The 19,365-nt window shown below is 41.9% G+C and overlaps 3 protein-coding genes across 13 annotated transcripts in view; 2 read left to right on the top strand and 1 right to left on the bottom strand.

Annotated features, from left to right (window-relative positions):
* ATMIN (ATM interactor) overlaps window positions 1-19,365 on the top strand; it is a 41,215-nt gene that overhangs the window by 16,576 nt on the left and 5,274 nt on the right. For 2 of the 3 annotated variants that reach the window (XR_013938379.1, XR_013938380.1), the window contains exon 5: window positions 136-1,512. The gene's annotated coding sequence lies outside the window, so the exon portion shown is untranslated. Of the gene's footprint in view, window positions 1-135; window positions 1,513-19,365 lie in introns of those variants that run through there. The other variant, XR_013938381.1, reaches the window with a different exon arrangement.
* Window positions 4,410-12,430, bottom strand: LOC308176558 (uncharacterized protein C16orf46 homolog). 9 transcript variants are annotated; one of them, XM_080552474.1, is made up of 5 exons: window positions 12,291-12,430; window positions 10,929-11,002; window positions 10,148-10,205; window positions 6,313-6,449; window positions 4,410-5,529 (listed from the first exon to the last, which is right to left on the bottom strand). In XM_080552474.1, exons 2-5 carry the CDS (start codon window positions 10,956-10,958, stop codon window positions 4,498-4,500), a joined length of 1,257 nt encoding a protein of 418 aa, XP_080408600.1. In that variant the 5' UTR covers window positions 10,959-11,002; window positions 12,291-12,430; the 3' UTR covers window positions 4,410-4,497. The 9 variants fall into 9 exon arrangements, 5 of the variants coding, with proteins under 5 accessions (XP_080408600.1, XP_080408601.1, XP_080408603.1 ...); XM_080552475.1 differs by lacking the exon at window positions 12,291-12,430 and adding an exon at window positions 11,959-12,028; XR_013938387.1 differs by lacking the exon at window positions 12,291-12,430 and having other exon boundaries at window positions 5,393-5,529; window positions 6,339-7,515; window positions 10,929-11,004.
* Window positions 11,009-19,287, top strand: LOC308176563 (protein phosphatase 1 regulatory subunit 3E-like). The gene has a single exon (XM_080552489.1). The coding sequence runs from the start codon at window positions 11,902-11,904 to the stop codon at window positions 12,871-12,873; it is 972 nt and encodes a 323-aa protein (XP_080408615.1). The 5' UTR covers window positions 11,009-11,901; the 3' UTR covers window positions 12,874-19,287.

The following is a 19,365-nucleotide window of genomic DNA, read 5'->3' as shown; positions in this document are numbered from 1 at the left end:
TGTCCCCTTCTGTATAGTCCCCATGCTTAATAATAATGATCCCACCATTCTCTGTTGGAGAATATAAAATGTTTTAATTTTTACTTGTGTATCTTGTCAACTTCCGTATTAATTCAGACTTCCGTATTAATTCAGAGTAGGTGAACGACCAGATGCTCTGTGACTGAAAGTTCATCTGTGCTACTCCAGCAGCTATAGTCACGACTGAAACGCTCTCTGTGGTGTACCAGGCTGCTGTTTTCAGTGCCATCAGACACTGAGGTAAGTGTGTGAGGCAGCATTCAGCACCAGTGGTAGCAAAATATAGAAGGTATTTCCAGGGGGCAGTATGTGGTAAGTATCTAGAAAGTAAATTCCCGTTCAGAGCATTTAAAGTTATATTTGAAAGGGTCAATGTATTTGGAACTGACTACCCTTGCAGGAATAACAGGCTATTCCTGCTGTAGGAATTACATTCTGCTTAGTTTGGGTTGAGTTATTTCAGGCTTGTTATTCAGATAGAGCAGATTTCGCCTGTGGACAAAAGTCAGCTACTTTGAACAGACTGTCCTCAGAAACTTGCAAAGATGGCTAGGCAGTCTAAAAGGCAGGACAAATTCTGACTCTTGATTAAGAACAGATCGAGAAGCCGATAGCTGTTCAGAGATCAGCCCCACGTGTTTTTGAACTACTTTCTTGTTTGGTGTTGCTGAGAACTTACTGTTATTTCTGTTGGCAGTAAAAGCATCCCCGGATCAGTTTGTGTTTAGATTCTGAATTTCCTTCACTTAAAGAAATTGCTTGTTGGCAAGCTGATTGATTGCATTCTGTCAAAACAATTGAATTTAAGAGAGGCAGATTTTCTTTCTGGCTCCAGGATTTGACAAAGTGTTCTCTGGAGTCAGTCCGTTGGAAGTCTGGACCTAAGACAAAAATACAGAAGCATTGATTTAGCTTTCAGGTGTTCTCTCATTGTATTTTTACAGTTGTTACCAATTCCCTTTCGCTTGTTTTGTTTTGGCACCTTGAATGCAGGAAACACTCCCAGTTGATCTAGCACTTAAGTTTATTTCCTTTCCCTGAGCAGGAATGGTTTTATTCTTGAGAGAATCTGCATGTAAACAAGAAGCTGCTGTTTCCTGGGGTAGAAGAACCCAGTGTCTTCAAGGTCACATAACTTAATTATGTTTATCATGACTTAAGTGTTGTGAATTTGTATCTTTCTGTTCCAATTTTTTACTTAGCAGCCTTGCTGGGTGACTTTTGTTACACCCCTTTCTTGGCAAATCCTTCTGTTTGTCCTGAGAAGTGTGAGCAGAACAAAATTGGCCAGTATCCCTTTCTTCTTTAAAGCCATTTGTTAAGGGAGCACAATGGAAAGGTTTGCTATGGTAGGCTAGAAATGTTCCCCTCCTGGAAATATCATTTCTTGCAGGAGATTTGCTGGCGATTAAATTGCAATTAGTTTTTAATTGAATCTCCTGTAAACTTGGTTGACTGGGCCAAGTCTCCATGAGCTACTACAACCATATTGTAAGTAACAATTTTGCTTACTGGTATTTGGGGGAGTGGGGACTTGTTTTGTACCTGATGGCAATGAAAGGAGCATCTCTGCCCGAGCCTTTTACCTGTGAAACAAAGTACAGAAGTTCTGTATTAGTTACTAGTGGAAATATAATTTTTAGGTTCAACTTTGAACTTTTTTTTCTATAAAGAATGGGTTAGCTGTCTGCAGTGGCTGCAACTTGTAAGCACTATAATGAACGTTTGGCTTTACTCACTGTTAACTGATAATGCAGTTCATTTTGCAGTTTGCTTGCTGAAGCAGCAATATTTTCTGTTCTCTGAGTGGGAGAGACTCTTTCCTTCCTCACCGTTATTAATGTTATTAATTTCATAGATGCATATACATTTGAATTTTCTATGTAGTGAAAAACAGAGGACTTGAAACAAGTGGACTCAAGTTACTTATCTTGGGACTGTTTGTGAAGGATCCTTCCAGTGGAGAGCTTGTATTTTATATTTAAATATGAAGCACAGGACTGGAAAAGACACTGCCAAAAGAGAAGTGAGAGGGAAGGGGACAAAGAAGTGAAGAATATGGTTTGTTAGAGGATGTCTCTGTTCTGTCAGAATGAATAATTGTAGCACTATGATTGAATAACAGGTAAGACAAAAGTTACTACTACTATTACAAAAAAAAGTATGTTTCCTGGAAATTAACAACTAAGATCTTGACTGCAAAAAATCATTGGTGGAGATTTTCAGTTACCTAGAGTTTTGAAAGAGATGAAAGATGCATATAGATCTTAGTAGCAGCTATAAGGATAATTCTTCTGCATCAAAATATGAATGGAAATTAATATTCCCACTTACCCTATTTCCCTATTTTCCCTATTTTCCCTGTTTCTTTAATATCACAAAAGCATCACATTGAAACAAAACCTTATTGATACATTCTTCCCTAAGGTATGTATAAATTGACTTTGCAACATAAAAGCAACATAAAATGATGTATGATACAGACACTTTATGAAATCTAAGTAATTTATTAAGTAGAGGTAATACAAAGCATTGATACTTACTGTCCTGTATGAATGTGTGTAGAGTGAATTTCTCCTGATGTCTCATTTTCCATATCTTAAGCTGATGTATCGTTGTGCATACTTATCAAAGATCTATTACATGACTGCTATAAATGTAACTACACTAAAACTTTTGAGGGAAATACTGTAGTGGGGAGATAGTAAATTTTTGTAGCTATTTGTTGGGCAAAAACAGTTGAAATAGATCATTGACAAGAATGTTGAGAAACTGTACCACTGCATTGTCAAGATTTGAACAGAGTGATGTCTTGTTCCCTTTTTGAACAATAATCACATTATATGTTTGTCCAAAGCAACACCTTTAGAATTTTCCCTCTTGATTCACAACAAAATAGCAAACAGGTACAAAAAAATACTGCCATTTCAGATTGAAATACTTAGCTTTTCTTCTTCAAGAAGAGCGAAGGAATGCAGAAGACACCTTGAGAGCAACTTTGTGCTATTTCTGGTAGAAGTGCTTATTTTGTTAGCCATTCAGTAGGTGGCACTCCCCTCCCACACAGAGGTGCTGTAGCTTGAAAAATCAGGTTTACTGCCCCCCAAATGGTGGCCCTGTTCTAACCTCCAGTGCAAGGGCTCTGCACCTCGAGCTGATACGCCGCTGTACATGCTTAAAGAATTGTTACACACCTGCTATACAAATTACTGTTCTAAAAGGTTTCTAGATTTCCCTAAGCAATTCCCAGAAGAATAATGTTATGAGACAAAGCGAACAGCTTGGAATTGTTACTTAACAATAGCGCTCAACTCCTGTGTTCTTCTCTGGAGGTCATGTCACTTCAGTACTGGGGGAAGAGAGAAAACCACATCATCCTTCTCTTTTTTAAAAGAATAAACCACAATAGTTTATTTAGGTACACAGAATATTTGTCATCTTTTTTTCTTTTCTTCCTTTGAAACTACACATCTGGAAGGTGATTATTCTCTAGCTGTGATGTTCAGATACTTGAACACAATTAACAAGTTGAGGCCAGAAAACTGCTAAAAACTTTACATCTATGCACGTGCTTAATTAGTAAAGATATAAATCTGAAAAGGTACGGAATTCCTCAATCTAAAGCTCTGTTTTAAACTATATCCTATTGGGGGTCTTGCACTGATATTATCTTTCCCTACTCCAAATCTTAATCAAAGCATCAGAAGAGGGGAAGGGTAAGTTGCAGTGAATCTGTCCTGAATGGGAAGGAACATGCTCTTTGTGGGGAAAAAGCTGCTACAATTGAATTGCAGTTACTGATGTCTCTACGGAAAGACCGCTGATTTTTAATTTGCTTTTTGTTTAACACAAAAACAAAACAGAACTTGATCTGGAAGCCCTACTTAGTATGATGAGACGAAACAAGAATACAAGAATACACATCTATTAAACAGAAACAAGCAAAGAAAACAGGATTAAAAAATAAATCTACTTTAAACAAGACCAAACATTGTAAATGACTGTCAGTCTCACCACTGTCTGCTTTCCAGATCATTTCTGTTTCTTCCAGGTGCCAAATTAGCAAGGAATGTACGCAAATGTTTGTCTGTGAAGCTCAATAGGATTTAGCACTGTTTTAAGGGTATTATTCAAGGCCTTGCAGAGTAGAATGTTCTTATAGTTAGACATTGTTTCAGTGATCAGCAGTATCAAATACATAATTATCACAGTAGGCTACAGTAGTCATTCAGAGTGAATCTAAATGAAGAGGCTGCACTTCATCCCCAGAATAAGCTGTTAAGACTAATGGATCTATCTTGTGGTCAGGAAGAAACTAAACCTATGTGAAAGTAATTGGCATTCATCAGCTTATGCTATTAATAGCATTTTAAAAAACTACAAATATCCCAGCGGCTCACAAGGAAATTTTATTTTTTCTTCCCCATAAGTTAACAAGGAAAAAAAAAAAAAGCGTGAGATTACAATACAGAAGTGTTAGTTCAGTCTAGGTGGCAGTTCAGCTCTTGCAGTGTGACTGGCCTTTAGGGAAGGTAATAGTCCAGAAAGCAGGGGAGCCGCCTGCATTTTTGATTTGTTTCCTTCCTTGACCTCAGCATACCTGTTCCTGGCATTGTAGGTTAAAGAGCCTCGGATGTCACGTTTTGTGTATTGTATTCCTTTTGTGTGTGGAACCTGCGTACAGGCGTGATGAATGTTCTTTTTGGAAGCAACAGGATTAGGAATGGTTGCAATACTTCTGTCAGATGTAAGAGCACAGTCCCAGGATAACTGTTCAGGATCTTCCTGCAGGAGGGAGACCTCTGAATGACTTGAGAAAAATGCTGACAGTTCATGAATTTCTCCTTTTTCCTTCATTTTATCATTCATGGTGTCAGTTCCTTTTTTACCCTTTTGCTCTGTTCCTTTAGCGTCATGACTGCAGGAAGCAATCTCAACTGAAGTACCATTGAGTGTGTTCGGAAGGATAATGGCTTGCTTGTTCTTCCAGGAAGGGTCTGAAGTATCCTTGGGAGTGGCATGTTTCACAGGTGGAAGTACTTGTGAAGATTTTGAAGTCAAAGATTCACAGCCATTTGGATCAAGCACATCAAGTGCCTGGGGTTTTATCGCTTTATGCTTTACAGCATCTGGATTTTTCACATCTTCTAGGTTCCACATACAGTATTCTTTTATTGGCAGGTTCTTCTTTTCACCCTGGCATGTTCTGAAAGAGCGTACCTTTTTGTTACGTATTTCTGTTTTACTGCCATATGTTGTAGAACAGTTAGACTTACTAGAATGGATTGAAATCTCTTCTGAAGCAGTATCAGCCTCTATGTTTAACTTGCTTTCTGATTTTGATTGATTTCTTGTAGTCTTGACTTCTTGGCCTGAACATTTGTCAGTAGCTTGCAATATGTCTAAGCAAAGCAGGCAACTGTTGGAAGTTTCACTTGCCTTTGATTTCTTGATTTGTTTTTGCAGCTGAAAGCAAGCAAGTGGATCGGTGGTACCCCAGCCTTGCACCTGGTAATAGAGAAACATGTTAAATCTAAGACAAGCTAGAGCATTGTAAGGAAAATGTAGGAGGAATAGCCTTGGCTGATGTAAACGAACACAGCATTTCTGAGTACAAAACAAGGAGGTTAATTCCTAAGCAGGCCTAGTCTGTTGTGTTGCATACACCTGAACTGAAAAAAAAAAAAATGAAAAGAACTCCTGAACTGAAAGAAGGAACTGAGAGTTATCATAATCCTTCCGCACAGACTTTCAGTTTTACCATCAGAGAGAAGAGACAAGTGTAACCTCTGACGCATTTATGTGTCACAGGTCAGCACTGGTCACTCCTTCAGCATCTCCGAGAAGCAGATGCCTTTTTTTCTTCACTCTGCGTGTAAAAACGAGCACAAAAAGCCCCACACCCCTATAAAATAACGTCAAAGATTCACTCTGCCGTAAAACTCACGGCCTCCTCCCAGCCGCAGCCCGGGGCCCGGCTCTCCGGGGCGGCGCCGCGGTCGCTGAGGCGCAGCAGGGCCCGCGCCGCCCGCCGCCCCCCGCCGCCACAGCCGCCCGCCGCGCCCCGCGTCCCGCCCGGCCCCGGCCCCGCCATCGCCGCCTGAGGGGACGTCGCCACGGCAACGCCCCGGGCGGGAAAATGGCGCCGGGCCCCTGAGGGGAGGGCCCCGGGGGGATCTGTCTGTGAGGAAACGAGGCGGGGACGGCGGCTGCCCCTCCGCTCCGGGCCTCCCTTCCGAGCTGGGCTTCTCCCGTGGGTGCTGGGGGCGGGTGTGGATGGGAAATACACACCTGTAGGTGGATGTGGGTGTTCGTACCTGAAGCTGAGGTGGCTGGAGATGCCAGGCGAGGAAGGGCTCTGAAGCCCTTCAGAGGGCTTGGACGGGCAGCCAAGGACCGCAAATTGGAGAAACGACGGAACCAGGCAGCTTGAAAGGGGGAAAAACCAAAGCAAAGTGCTGAATGCACACTGAGGAAGGAGGGAGTCTATATAAAGTCTAAAAACGTGAATAGGGCAAGAGTTGTGTGCAGGAGGAAAATGGATGTGAAATGGCCAAACAGAGGAAATGAAAGAAAAAGTGATGAAGAAACAAATACAAAATGAGGAGACAAACTGATCTTACAATACCATGAATCTAAATAATCTATTACAATTAATCACTTACAATGAATCGCTGCCTGACCAACAGACCTTTAAATTTGAAAAATATAAAAATTAAATCAAGGATGTGAGGTGCATGTTTTAATTTCTGAAACCATTAGCAAGCACTACTGAGACCATTTGCAGTTGCTAGAAACAGTCCTGTGTTTATTTTATAGGATGGCATTAAGACAGTTGCCAACACTCTTAGCAGAAAATGGGATTTGGGGACATCCCAAAGTGCATTTATTCAGATCTTTTCATGAAATTCTACATTAAAAGTTTTAGGACCAAAAGAGTCCTAGCACTGCTGTTACTCATCCTTGTTGAAAACAAGCAATCTGTTTAAAAAGAGCAGAACTATTTGTATGAGAAAAAATACTTTAAGTGGAATGCTCTTTATCATCTTCTCCGAAAAATGACAGGTTCTTTTTTTTTTCTTTGCTTTTTCCATTGCAGTCTTAATTTGGGGCTTTTTATAGCTTACGCACTTTCCTGAAGTCTTAAGCCAGTCACTTAAGTCAACAGAGGTGGTTAATGCTTAACTAATAAAATTGTGTGTGAGCTTCAAGACGTACAGAAGGCAGATTCACAAGGTCGTGAACTGAGGTAAACTCTTAGTATTCTATCTTCTTGTTATTACTATAGGTTTCTTTGCATCTTGATATTTAAAGTAAAAAGCAAAAAAAGCAACCCACAAACCAGCCACAAAGTTACCCTTCAAAGTGCCACAGCTCTGTTGGTCAGAACATGCAGTCCTGTGGAAAACATTCACTGATCTCTGAGACCAAACATCCTGGATACAACTCCGTGAATCACACAGCTCCCATCCTCATAGTTAAAGACTGCACATCCTGGTTAGGAGAAGCTAATATCTGCTATTAAAGATCAATATCATTCAAATTGTTCTTTGACAGGATACTTCAATATTTTATGCCTCGCTCAGGTATATTACCCAGTTCTAATCTGACATTTCTCTGAGATTTGGCTAAGATATTTTCTCAGGGAAAATTAGAGGTCTGAGTTATTCACTAACATGAAATGGTTTTAGGGGTGCTTTTTTTTAAATATATGCATGCAGAACAAATGGATCATTCAAGGCTTATAAACTGTCAATGTGAATATCGGAGCCAGATTCATGTAGTCACATAAAATTATTAAAATCTTTGGTGATATTCTAGTGTAACACCTACATAGTTCATCAGCATCAGAAGAGCTGCACAGATGTAAATGAGAGTAGAAGCTGACCTTTTGAATTCACGTACTGAGTCACAACTTCATCTCAAAAGCTGATGTAATCGTAATGCACTTCGCCTTTACATCCATTTTATCTCCCTACAATTCTCATTACTAAAAATAAACCTGTTCTGGAAAGTTGGAGCAGACATGTGACAGTGGCCACTTTGGATAAGCCCCAGCACTCAGACACTCCTCCCCTATTAGTGGTTCCATCGTAGTTCTGCTTAATGCTCCCCAGCACCAGCATCCGCTTTCTCCTAGATTACCTGGAGTCAAGACAATAAATAAATGCAACAGAAGAAAGCTCCCAGTTCGTTGCCTTCAGTGACTTGAATCAGTTTTGCTCTCCACATTGTTTAAATTGTATTAAAAGAGAGGACCAGGTTCTGTTTGGTTAGCTGGAAATTCTCAGGCATCAGACTGATTTTAAATGCAGTTTGGCACTGTGGAAATGTCAGGGTCACTCAGTGCTACACAGGCAGAACAAGAGGCTGTCTTTAAAATTTTTGATGCCAGCTGGAAGATGCAGTGATTGGTCTACAAAAAGTTAGTAGGACAATGTTATTACGACAAAATTTTACTCTACGGTTGTGCTATTTAAATCTGCCAAAGGAGAGGAGGCTGTAGGAATAAAAACAATGCCTGATTGCCATTTCCTAAGTCAATGGAGACTAGTTTTAATGTAAGACCTTTTCTCTTCTTATGCTATAATAGAGCAACACTGCAGAGCTCAACGATTTACATGACAACTGATCTAGTCCTGCTGGAACCTTCAAAATTGTCTTGTCATAAAAATACTGTTTTCCAGTGAAAAGGTAGAGGGTATTGCTTTAGAAGGGCTAGCTATGTCAGAACTAATTATTTCATTATCAAATTGCTGCTGACGTTAATATTTAGAAAAGAGCCTTGGATAATGTCCTTCATGTAGCTAGCAATGTAAAACAACAGACTTTTAAACTTACATGTTCGTAATTCTGTGAACTAAATAGAGATAGAGAGGAGGTGGTGTACGGGTGCCTACCACTGCATATATTAAGCCATAGTTTTTGCATATGTGGTAGTGCTTGCTCACTTCTAAGAATGTTAGCATTTGTTGTGTACAATTATTTACAGCAGGCAAAGCTGAAAGAATTTCCTGTTAGAAGTGAAGGTGTCTGACGCTTCCCATTACAAACTCTTGCCACACTTTCCACATCACAGCACAAGGCTACAGGCTATTTGAGGGAATTTCTGTGTATGTTTGTTAAATTTCAGTGCCTCAAACTGTTTAATTTACTACATCTTTCTTAAATTCATAGGAAGAGCAAGGCCAGCCTAGTAATAAAGACACATTCAGAAGTGAAAGATGCGGTACGTGTCCCCACAGCCTCACTGTTTGGAAATGAGCAAAAGCATAAAAAAAGCAGCAGCGCAACCCCTATGGTACATTCAGAACAACATGAGCAGAATGTTTAGATCAAGAAAATTACAGTGAGAAATACTTCTGCTGTGGATCCTGGTATTCCTGGTGAGTTTACATGGTGACAGTGCTCAAGAGAGACAAGGCTGAGGTGCCTGTGTGTGCCAGAGCTTGAGGTCACTGGGGGAAATCACAGGTGAAAATCTGAGCGCCTCCAGGATTAACCGGTAAACTGATGTCTTGATGATTTAGTTACCATTTAATTCCCATTCCCTGTAAAAGGCTTTCTTTAACTCTACTCCACAAGGATATTCTGTGATTTTTTTACAGTGGGCATTCATTTATACGAAGTCTCCCTCTACTCCTTCTTTTGCAAAAAAAGAAAGAGACAGAAAAAAAAAAATGATGAACTGAAATTTCTGAAGTATTCTCATTACATGAATCAGTTTATGTGGCTGTCCATCTGCATCTCATGCTGCTTTGAACTCGCTAGTCCAAAGCTATGTTATATTTTTGTTTTCTTATCACAGGATTTTCTCACTTTTTATGCCAGTCTTTGGTTTACCAACTTTGGGGAAATCTACATTTTTAACTCACTCACATGAGCTACACAGCTTACAATCACCAGTGAAGAAAGGAGTTGGTTGTTGTGTTTTTGTTTTTTTTTTTTCCACGAAATATTACCAAGATTGTGGGCTGCAACAAGAGGCTTGAAAAAGCCAAAAAAACAGGAGTATTACACAAGTTTATGATAAGAAGAAGTTAGGCAACTAAAGTTACCAGAAGAGGGGAAGCTGAACGCTGCTAAGGCATCCCTATTGTGTAAAATACAGCAGAAACCAACTTACCCCAGTCTTGTTGCCAGTATATACCACAGACGTGTCCAAAACTGACTGAAAAGCCTTCCTATACAAAATCAGGTTTAAGCCACTTTAGCTTATTAGTTCTGATAGTTTCACAATAGCTTAAAAACACAAAGACTTTACACATTAATGTAACAAATTTCTCACTGTCCAGTGGTTTAAAAGTGAAGTTAACATTAGCAAAAAAAAAAAAAGAATCAAGTGTTTTCACTGTGACAGACAAATTACTAAAAGCATTTTAAAGGATGCAGCCTTAAAGCCTGTTCCAACAACTATTTGGGTCAGTTCTTTTTCTCCCCTAAATTAATATGAGCAGATGAAAACCAAGCATGAGTTCGCGTTTTCTTGAAATGCTCATTTTTGTAAGGGAAGCATGGAAAAGCTGCTTAATGAATCCTTCCTGTAGTGTGAGTTAAAGTACATGTAAGACAGTGATAAGATCCTGTGCTAGTGAATTCAGATGTAATTCTTTATGTTACTACTATTTGACTTTTCAAAAGTTGTGATCATCCTATGAATTTAAGAGAATGCCACCACAAATCACTGGGAAGTATAGCATTGTCAAATTCAACACTGCTGGGCATATTTTTTTCATTCCCTCCTTATGAACCATGTGCCATTAAAAAGATTTGGGACTCAGTGGAAATAACATAGGAATTATTTTCTTACTTACTAAGAAAGGAATTAAAGCCAATAGCTTTAATATAAGACAACGGGAAGCTTTTCCCTGTGTCCTGGTGGCTTTTTTTAAACTCTTGGTCCTTACCAGGCTCACTTGTCCCATTGGTAATCCCATCAGCCGTATTTCCACTGCCTAGACTTGCAAAGGAACACCGAGTGCTGCAAATAAAATGACGAAGGTGTAAAAGCTCCTGCTCAGAAGTTAAATGAGAATCAGATGTCAACACAGTTCAGGCTCAGCCTTTGGCAGGATCATTGCTTTTAATGCAATTTACTAATTAAAAATGAGCACCAGATTACCGAAAGACTGGAATGAAGCGGCTTGCTAAACTAGTCTGTTAGCTCCTTGAACTGCCCGCACCAGCTCTGGTTTTCATTACTTCTAATTCATTTGAATATTGCCTGGCAATTATTAAATAACCTTCTGAAAAGAACAAACGCTGTTTGTGTTTTCTTCATCAGCCCTCCGCGTCTAGACCGGAGCTGTTCTTCCTACAGATGGCAATCTGTAGCCGGGCTCTGGCAGGTGTATTTTATTCGGCAGATGCACCCTAATCGCATTATAGCGGATTAGCTGGATTTCTTCCTTTAAATGTACACTGCGGGCTCCAGCTCGCGAGCCAGCCGTTTCTTATCGCCCCCTTCTAATCTGCCAGAGCCTTTTGCCTCTTCCTTTCAGCAGCTATTTCTGTAACGGGTCGGACGGGGAAGAGCGCCGCAATGAACCGTAAGCGGGGAATCCTGCCCGCCTCCTCCTGCTGGGTGAGATCCTCCGGGAAAGACCCAGAACGCAGCGCGGAGGCGGAGGAGGAGGAGGAGGAGGAGGAAGAAGAGGAGGAGGAAGAAGAAGAGGAGGAAGAAGAGGAGGAGGAGAGCGAGGGCAGCCGCAGAGCCGTGGCAGCAGCCGGGGCTGCGCTCCGAGCAGGCGATGGGGGCAGGAGGATGACGAGCGGCGGCGCATCCCGCACCCACCGGCGGGCCCCGGGGCCGGCCGCAGCGGGGAGGCCGCCGGGCTGAGGCGGCGAGCAGGGCGCTAGCCCCCCTCGCCATCCGCCCCGATGGATAAAGCCGGCTCCCTGCACAGCGCCGTGCCCGCCCCGCCGCCCCGGCTCTACCTGCCGCGCAACTTCAGCTGCAGCGCCTGCCTCTATGGCAGCCTGGCCGAGCAGTGCAAGGGCGGCTGCAGCCCCGACGGCGATCCTCCTCCTCCTCCTCCTTCTCCGCCGCCGCCGCCGCCCGTGGTGAGGGAAGCGGCGGCCGAGAAGCCCCCGGCGGCGCCCCGGGGCCGGGAGCCGTCGGTGCCCGCCGTGCCGCCCAGCCCCACGCAGCGCCGCCGGGCCAAGTCGCTGCCCACGCCCGGCGACCGCAGCCTGCGGCCGGCGCTGCAGCAGAGCCCGGCGCGCCGCAAGACGGTTCGCTTCGCCGACTCGCTCGGCCTGGAGCTCACCTCCGTGCGCCACTTCTGCCAGGCCGACCTGCCGCGGGTACCGCCGCCTCCGCGCCCCGCCGACCTCCTCAAGACCAGGAAGCCTCCGGCGCTGGGCGAGCTGGAGCCGGTGCTCTTCGGGCCGCCGCCGCCGCTCCTGGAGCCGCTCTTCCCCCCGCAGCCCGGCGCCAGCCCCGGCTTCGCGGAGCGGGTTCGGCAGCACAAGGTGAGGCTGGAGTGGGTGCGGGCGGAGCCGGCGGGGCTGCGCGGCGCCGTGCGCGTCCTCAACCTGGCCTACGAGAAGGCCGTGTCGGTGCGCTACACGCTCAACCGCTGGGCCAGCTGCGCCGAGGTGCCCGCCGCCTACCAGCCCTCCGGCCCCCCCGGCGGCAGCACCGACCGCTTCGCCTTCCACCTGCCCCTCGGCGCCGCCGTCGCCGCCGACGCCACGCTGGAGTTCGCCGTCCGCTACCGCGTGGCCGGCGCCGAGTACTGGGACAACAACGGCGGCGCCAACTACCGCCTGCGGGGCCGGCCGCCGTCCCCGGCCGCCGTCTGCCCGCCGCAGGACCCCGACAGCACCGCCTGGATCCACTTCATCTGAGGGGGACCCGGCACCCTCCGGCCTCGCCTCGCGGGGCGGCCGCGGCACCCTGTTTCACCTCACGGGACGGCCCCAGCGGCCTCCGGCTGCAGCTCGCCTCACGGGACGGCCATGGCACCCTCCGGCCTCGCCTCGCCTCACAGAGCCGCCCCAGCACCCTCCGGCCTCGCCTCGCCTCACCTCACCCTTCCCGCCGTCCCAACCGCAGCCCCACCCAGCCCACCTTTCCAGAAGCTTCTTCGTAAGCCGCCAGAAGATATTTTTTTGAATTCCGTTTACAGATAAATTATTTATCTTTTCTATCTTGTTAACGCCGCGTAGGGATAAGCGTTCAGGCTCCAGTCAGGACGAAGGCTGGGTGCGAGGTGTTAAGCCCCACGGCAGCAGTGTGGCCGGCACACCGCGGTGTTTTCCGCCTCGAGCTCGTGACCAAAGCTGCTGCACGGTGAGGGTCTGGAATGAGGGGAGGGAGGCTGTCAATATTTGCAGGACTTATCAGTGAAAATCAGGATCCACTGGTGCAAACAGATCTTCCCGGGTGCTGTGCCCACAGCACTGGGTTCTGGAAACACAGGCAGCACTGCCGTGGGCACCCATCCTCTTTCCTCAGCCCACCTCGCCAAGCCTGGCTCCGTTGAGGTGCTGGGTCCCTTCCCAGAGCCCCACAGACCCCAGCGTCCACGCGGACGCGGTCACTCGTGTTAATTGCAGGGGACAGATGGTGGTGTTGAACCCCATAACAGATACCCCCAGGTATGGCTGTATTTCTCATGCTGTAAAAATGGCTGATGGGTTTGTAGCAAAGACTATAAAAGTTTTAAAATTTTGAACCCTGTTCCATATATTCAAGCATATTTAGAAAAATGCTAAGAAAAATAGTGTCACGTATTAATGGCAATACAGCCTACTAACAGGTTTTATAAAGCAAGCATTTTGTTTTAAAATCCATGTGATACATTGTAAAGATCTGTCATGCTTGTTTCAGTAGGATTGTTCCCAGAAAGCTGCTCGTGGTCAGGTTGGCAGGATAGTCCTGAAGTTGCACCAAAGAATTAGAGGTGGCAGGAATTGAATCCATAAATTTGGTTTGCATCCCAAGCAACATTTCCAGTTTTATTTCTGTTAACAGTCTAATTGAAGTTGTTATGCTAAGGTATAAGGGCAGGAGCTTGCCTTTTGCAAAACAAAACATTCCAGATTTTTAGAATAATTCCGGAAAGTGGCAGATTTCACAAGGCTAGCTATATGTACTCAGTCAGATTGAGGAAAAGTAATATTTTTGCGTAGAAGTAGAGATGTACCAATAAAAAACATTGAAATTGCAGAGTATGTTGACTTCTGCCCTCAAAGATCTATTTTGGATGTTACTAGCAGAGAACAGCATTTTCCTTTTTAAACTTGCTTTTTCAGGAGTTTGGCTGAATACAGGTTGTGCTGGTGCCAAATCTGGGTGCCGGCTTTCCAGGATTTAGGCACGTTTGTGTTTGCAGGTGAGGGACGTCTACAAAGATGACTTCTGAGAGTGGCAGAACAAATGCTGGTGTCATCTTCCTATTATGAAGGGCTGTAGGATCAGGCGTTCAACATTTTGGACCTTTTGTAGATTGTTTAGGAATGAAGTGTAATTCTAACTGTATTCTTTGTGCTCCTCGTGAGGGTTAAATATCCCAAACAGCTTGATTAATGCCAGGTTCTCATGGAACCTTTCAACTTCAGTGGGAATTGAGGGCACTTTTGTCTCCTGAGGGTCTGATTGAGTCAGAATAATTAAACCTGTGAATTCTGGAAAAAATGGTCTGGCAAGTTGATGGGAAAAGAACATTTCATTTAATTTCTCTATACCGCTTTTTCTGGTTTCATAGAAATCATACCAACTGTAGCCTTCCTGTAGTATTAGTAGCTTGGTTTTAGTTCCCCAACAAGTTTTCTCATCAATGTGATCTTCATAGAAATAGAATATAACAGAAATGTACTGTCAGCACCTGCTGAGTATTTCACATTTTAGAATATTAAGGCCCTGATCTTGTATTGAAGTAACCCTATGTATCACTAGCATGCATCTATAAAGATAGAATTGCAGAACTTGGGTCTTAAACTGTTCGTGATTAATGCATATTAAGCAGTATGTTTGATAAAGAAAGCCCAAGTGTCTTCTAGTTAAACCTAGTTTGTTGTGAGAGCCTTAATACTGGAGAGAAGGAAGCGAACCTGTCTCCATTTGAAAGCACTTTGAAATACGGTGGAAATGCAGCCAAACATCTTATTTATGTGTTAGAGCTTTCCAAAATATTTTTTTGCTTGGCCTTTCTTACCCATATACTAAAGCAGCAACAGTTTTTCTGAAGCATCTTAATGATGTCATATGAGGGAAAAAAAGTAGTTTCTGTGCGCTTTAGGTTAACCAATGCTATAATTCGTTTATGAACCTTTAACCCCTTTGTCCAATATACATCTGAATATTAAACCTTCTGAGGATGTAGCACACCAGAAGAATGTTTTGGAAAGCTGACTCCTGAGCTTTCGAGCAATTAAGCTGATGTTTAGTTCAACACTCAGTTTCGTGGGTAACTATGGGCTTGAGCTTGATCACGGATTATCAGTGATACACCTTCAACTCCAGTAGAAGACCTAGTCTTCTGGAAGCACTTAAAAACACCTCCATTTAAAGCCTCGAAAGGTGAGGTTGGCCCGGCCAGCTTTGAGTGGAGGATGCTACTGATGACATCTTTGGAAGAAGTGTGAGGTGTTCTAACAGAAACCTATCAGTGATATATGCTGAAGCTGCACTGCTTTGGTTACACAGTTTCACTTCTATCACATTAATTTCTGCTCAAGATTTCCAAAAACATGTCTAGGTGCACTGACTGCGAGTACTTTTTCCACTGGCAGCATCCATGTATGGTTTCCAGTCCTTTAGTTTTCAGCCTGATGCTATTGAGGTGGGGTTTGCTAGAAGCATTGTGATAAATGGACGTGAAATAAAATAAAAATCCCAAATAGAACTTACAATCTACATAAATGATAACTTTGAGGGGAAAAGCCTGTGCTGAACAGGGTACTTCTCACGTTGGCAGGGCATCAGTCATTTTAACGGAAAGAGGAGCAAGACAACTTTTTTTTTTTCAAACACATTTCTAAAGAACATAGTTCCACAAAGTTAACTTTAGAAGGCAAAGTAAAATATTTGAGTTATGTTTCAGGATAGAAATTCTTCAAGCCAATCATTTTTTCTGGAAAAAATGACAGCTCAGTTGTTTTTATTTGCATGGATAAAGCCCATGCCACCTTCCTTTCCAAGTGATGCTAGAGGGTGTAGGCAAGGCAATAATCCTTAGGTAGCATACTTCACTTTTAAGTGAATTATTGATAATCACATTCATTATGTCTTTGGAGGTGTAAAAACCTGTCTGTCATTTATTGTGCAAAGTCGTAGCTTTATGAAATGTGCCATCTTATTTTATGTGCAATAGTGATACTTCCTACAGTAAGTCAAATCGTACTGTGTGTCTGATACACATTCACGTTTGCTGTTGCACATTTAAACTGGTAGAGTTTTTGCATGTGGTTCCATGCCTCTTATGGCAATATTTGTGAAATCTACCCTAATCAACAGAAGCCCTTGCAGGGATCAAAACAATTAAGTGACTGTAAACTGAATTTCAGCTAGCTAACCACATTACTATTCATTAGCGTAAAAAATAATTGAAATGTTATACTCATTTTCAGTAAATGTACATTACTTCAGGTTAATTATATTCTCCTTTTACCATTTGCAAATAACTTTTTGTTGTGCGTGTGTGTGCCTCAGTATCGTATTAAATAGCAGAGCAAGTGCACACGGTTTGTTATTGCAGTGTATGTGAGGGGAAGATGCATCACTTGAACAAACAGCTGTCTGTTCATGCATATGCGTGATCTCTACAGATACGTGAAATGTTTTTCAGTAGCGCCAACAGGCAAACATCTGCTAATTCTGTATTTTAAACATAAAGTAACAGACAGAAATACTCAGAATCTGCTTTTTAACATATTGTTAACTATATATTGAAATCTTTATGTGCCTTTCAACATTTCCTAGGAATAAATCTAATTTGTTCCTTCACGCTCCCACCAAAAGTCTAGCTATGGCGTTCTCATTAAAATGAAATTTATACTAAAAATCTAATAATCAGTTCTAATTCCTGACACTCTTTTCAGCTGTGCCAGAAATCCTGCACCTGTAGTAGCCAGAAGAATTTGATCATATTTTCCCATACTACAGTGAAAGAAGTTACTGTCAGAACCGCGTCTTCCTGGTACACCTCTGAAATTATTTAGCTAGGTAAAAAAACTGTGACTATAGTTAATATAACAAAATATATTTATTGTATATATTCACCACTTACACAGATATTCTAAATATATATTCTATCTGAAACCAGAAATTCTAGTTTTTTATTAAATTTATTTGTGTAGACATGATGGTCTTTACAGCTTTTACTGTTATTTACCTGATGCTGCATAATGCATATAGCTAAAACTTATAGTTGGACTGGATCTCTCGGCACAGTTTGTATCATGGGATTAAAGTGTTCACTATAGAGAATATCTAAAGAAAATGACATCTACCTTCCAATTATATACTGCATGGCCTTTTGGCAAGTCATCTGTAATTCTGTTTCCTGTATGCATTTCATGTGTACGTGTTCTGAATATATGGAAGGATTACCTACTGAAATTAAAAACTTTGTGAGCACCAAAATTAACATTTTATGAGCATATATACTTTAATATAGGAAGTAAATGTAGTCAATTTTGCTGTAAAGTAAAAAAAATATATAGCCTTATGTAGAGCGGATCAGGATTTTTTAATGAAAGATGGTGACATTTTTCAAAATGGAGCACGTTCAGGGAAACGTTTGTGTTTCAATAGGAAGGATTTCTCAGGTTTAGCTTATATGAGAGAATTGTCCTAAAATAGTTAGGTGGTAAGAGTACTTCTTTAATCAGTGTACGGACTTGAATGTAGGTCTTCCACAATCAAAGGGAATTAATATTGGTTGTTCCTGAGGTTCGACTCTTTCTTTATCCACCTTTTGAATATTGCTTTTAAGTTATTTTACGGAGAGGTTTTTTAACCCAGGAGTTTCCTATCTTGTATGGATATTCTCTTCATTCAGCTATTCTGAGTTTTGTTTGAGCTTTCTGTTTTTGAGAAAGGTCTGATTGTATTGTTACGCAACATTAGACAATTATTTTACATTTTACATTTCATTTTTAGGGGGAGGTAGGCAAACAGCTTTCCTTTCAGTTTCTTTTTTTTTAAAATTAAACAATAGCATGCAGAATAAAACTGTGCTTGAAATAACATATGCACTAGTAATTCCAAAGAATATAGCCAAGAAAAATGTCAAATGTCAGATGTGCTTTTTAAAAACTTAGGTCCGTTGATTTAGTAAGGCAGGAAAAAAGTCCTAGTCTCCAGTGCAAGTGTATTTATACCAGGGATTTCCTTCTATGCAATATTATGGTGCACCTGGTTTTTTAGCGATTGACTTGATTGCTATGGTTGCTGTATCGTTGTGTTGTGTGTAGGATATTCTGTTAAAGTGTCATTAAGGAAACTATGTCTTAAATGGTGTTGTATTTTTAGGCTCTTTTTTTGTGCAATCTGACTTCACTAAATCATAAGCATACTCCGAGTAACAGTAGCAAGACAATATTTCATACAATTATGCAAGTCTCGTGCGTCGTACTTTTCTCTAGTCACCTTCCAGGAGAAAACACTGTGTTAGTGTTGTGAGTTTTAAAATTTTGTATTCCTGTATCTTAGAAATAAACCAAATTGTATTATACTTTTAAACTCAGAAAGCTAATATATATATATGTTTTTAAAGTTGATTAGGACTGGAATCCACGTTGCAGTGCAGGAAAGCTAACAAAAAAATGTGTGACAAAAAAATTAAGGTTCTTGAAGAGGTTTAAACAAACCTAACTCCTCCCGCACAGTGGTAAATTGTTTCTGTTGGTAATGGAGATGCTGTCTGTTCAAGAGCGGGCTCCTTACGTGCAAGCTTTTATTGTTGTTTCTTCGATTTACCTTGACTTTGTTGGAAAAAAAAAAATTGTTTCTTAACTGTAAACTTTACGAGTAAGTTACTTTTGGTTGCAGTTTCTTCTGCAATGTTTGTATTTCACTAAGTAATGTTTGTTTCTAATATTTGTAACAATACTGTGATATCACCAAAAGTTCAAAATCAACTTTTTCTAGTAATGCCTTGTAACTTACCTAGCCTTACAGTATTTCAGATTGTTTTCCACCAAAACTGCATCTAGTCACTGGTTGTCACAATTATAAAAAAAATATATATTTATAAACCTGTAGCTTCTTGCTGTCATTAAAGATTAATGATACAAATTGCGAGCATATATAAACCTCTTTTTTTTTAACCAACAAACAACTATATTCTGATTCATCCGTAGGGCACGTAGGAATGCTTTGGGTGATGTGCC

This window comes from Anser brachyrhynchus (assembly GCF_964034855.1).
Source record: "Anser brachyrhynchus genome assembly, chromosome: 12".
In the NCBI taxonomy this organism is placed as follows: Eukaryota; Metazoa; Chordata; class Aves; order Anseriformes; family Anatidae; genus Anser; species Anser brachyrhynchus.
Note: the sequence above shows the minus strand (reverse complement) of the source record. Positions and strands in the feature narration are given on the sequence as shown.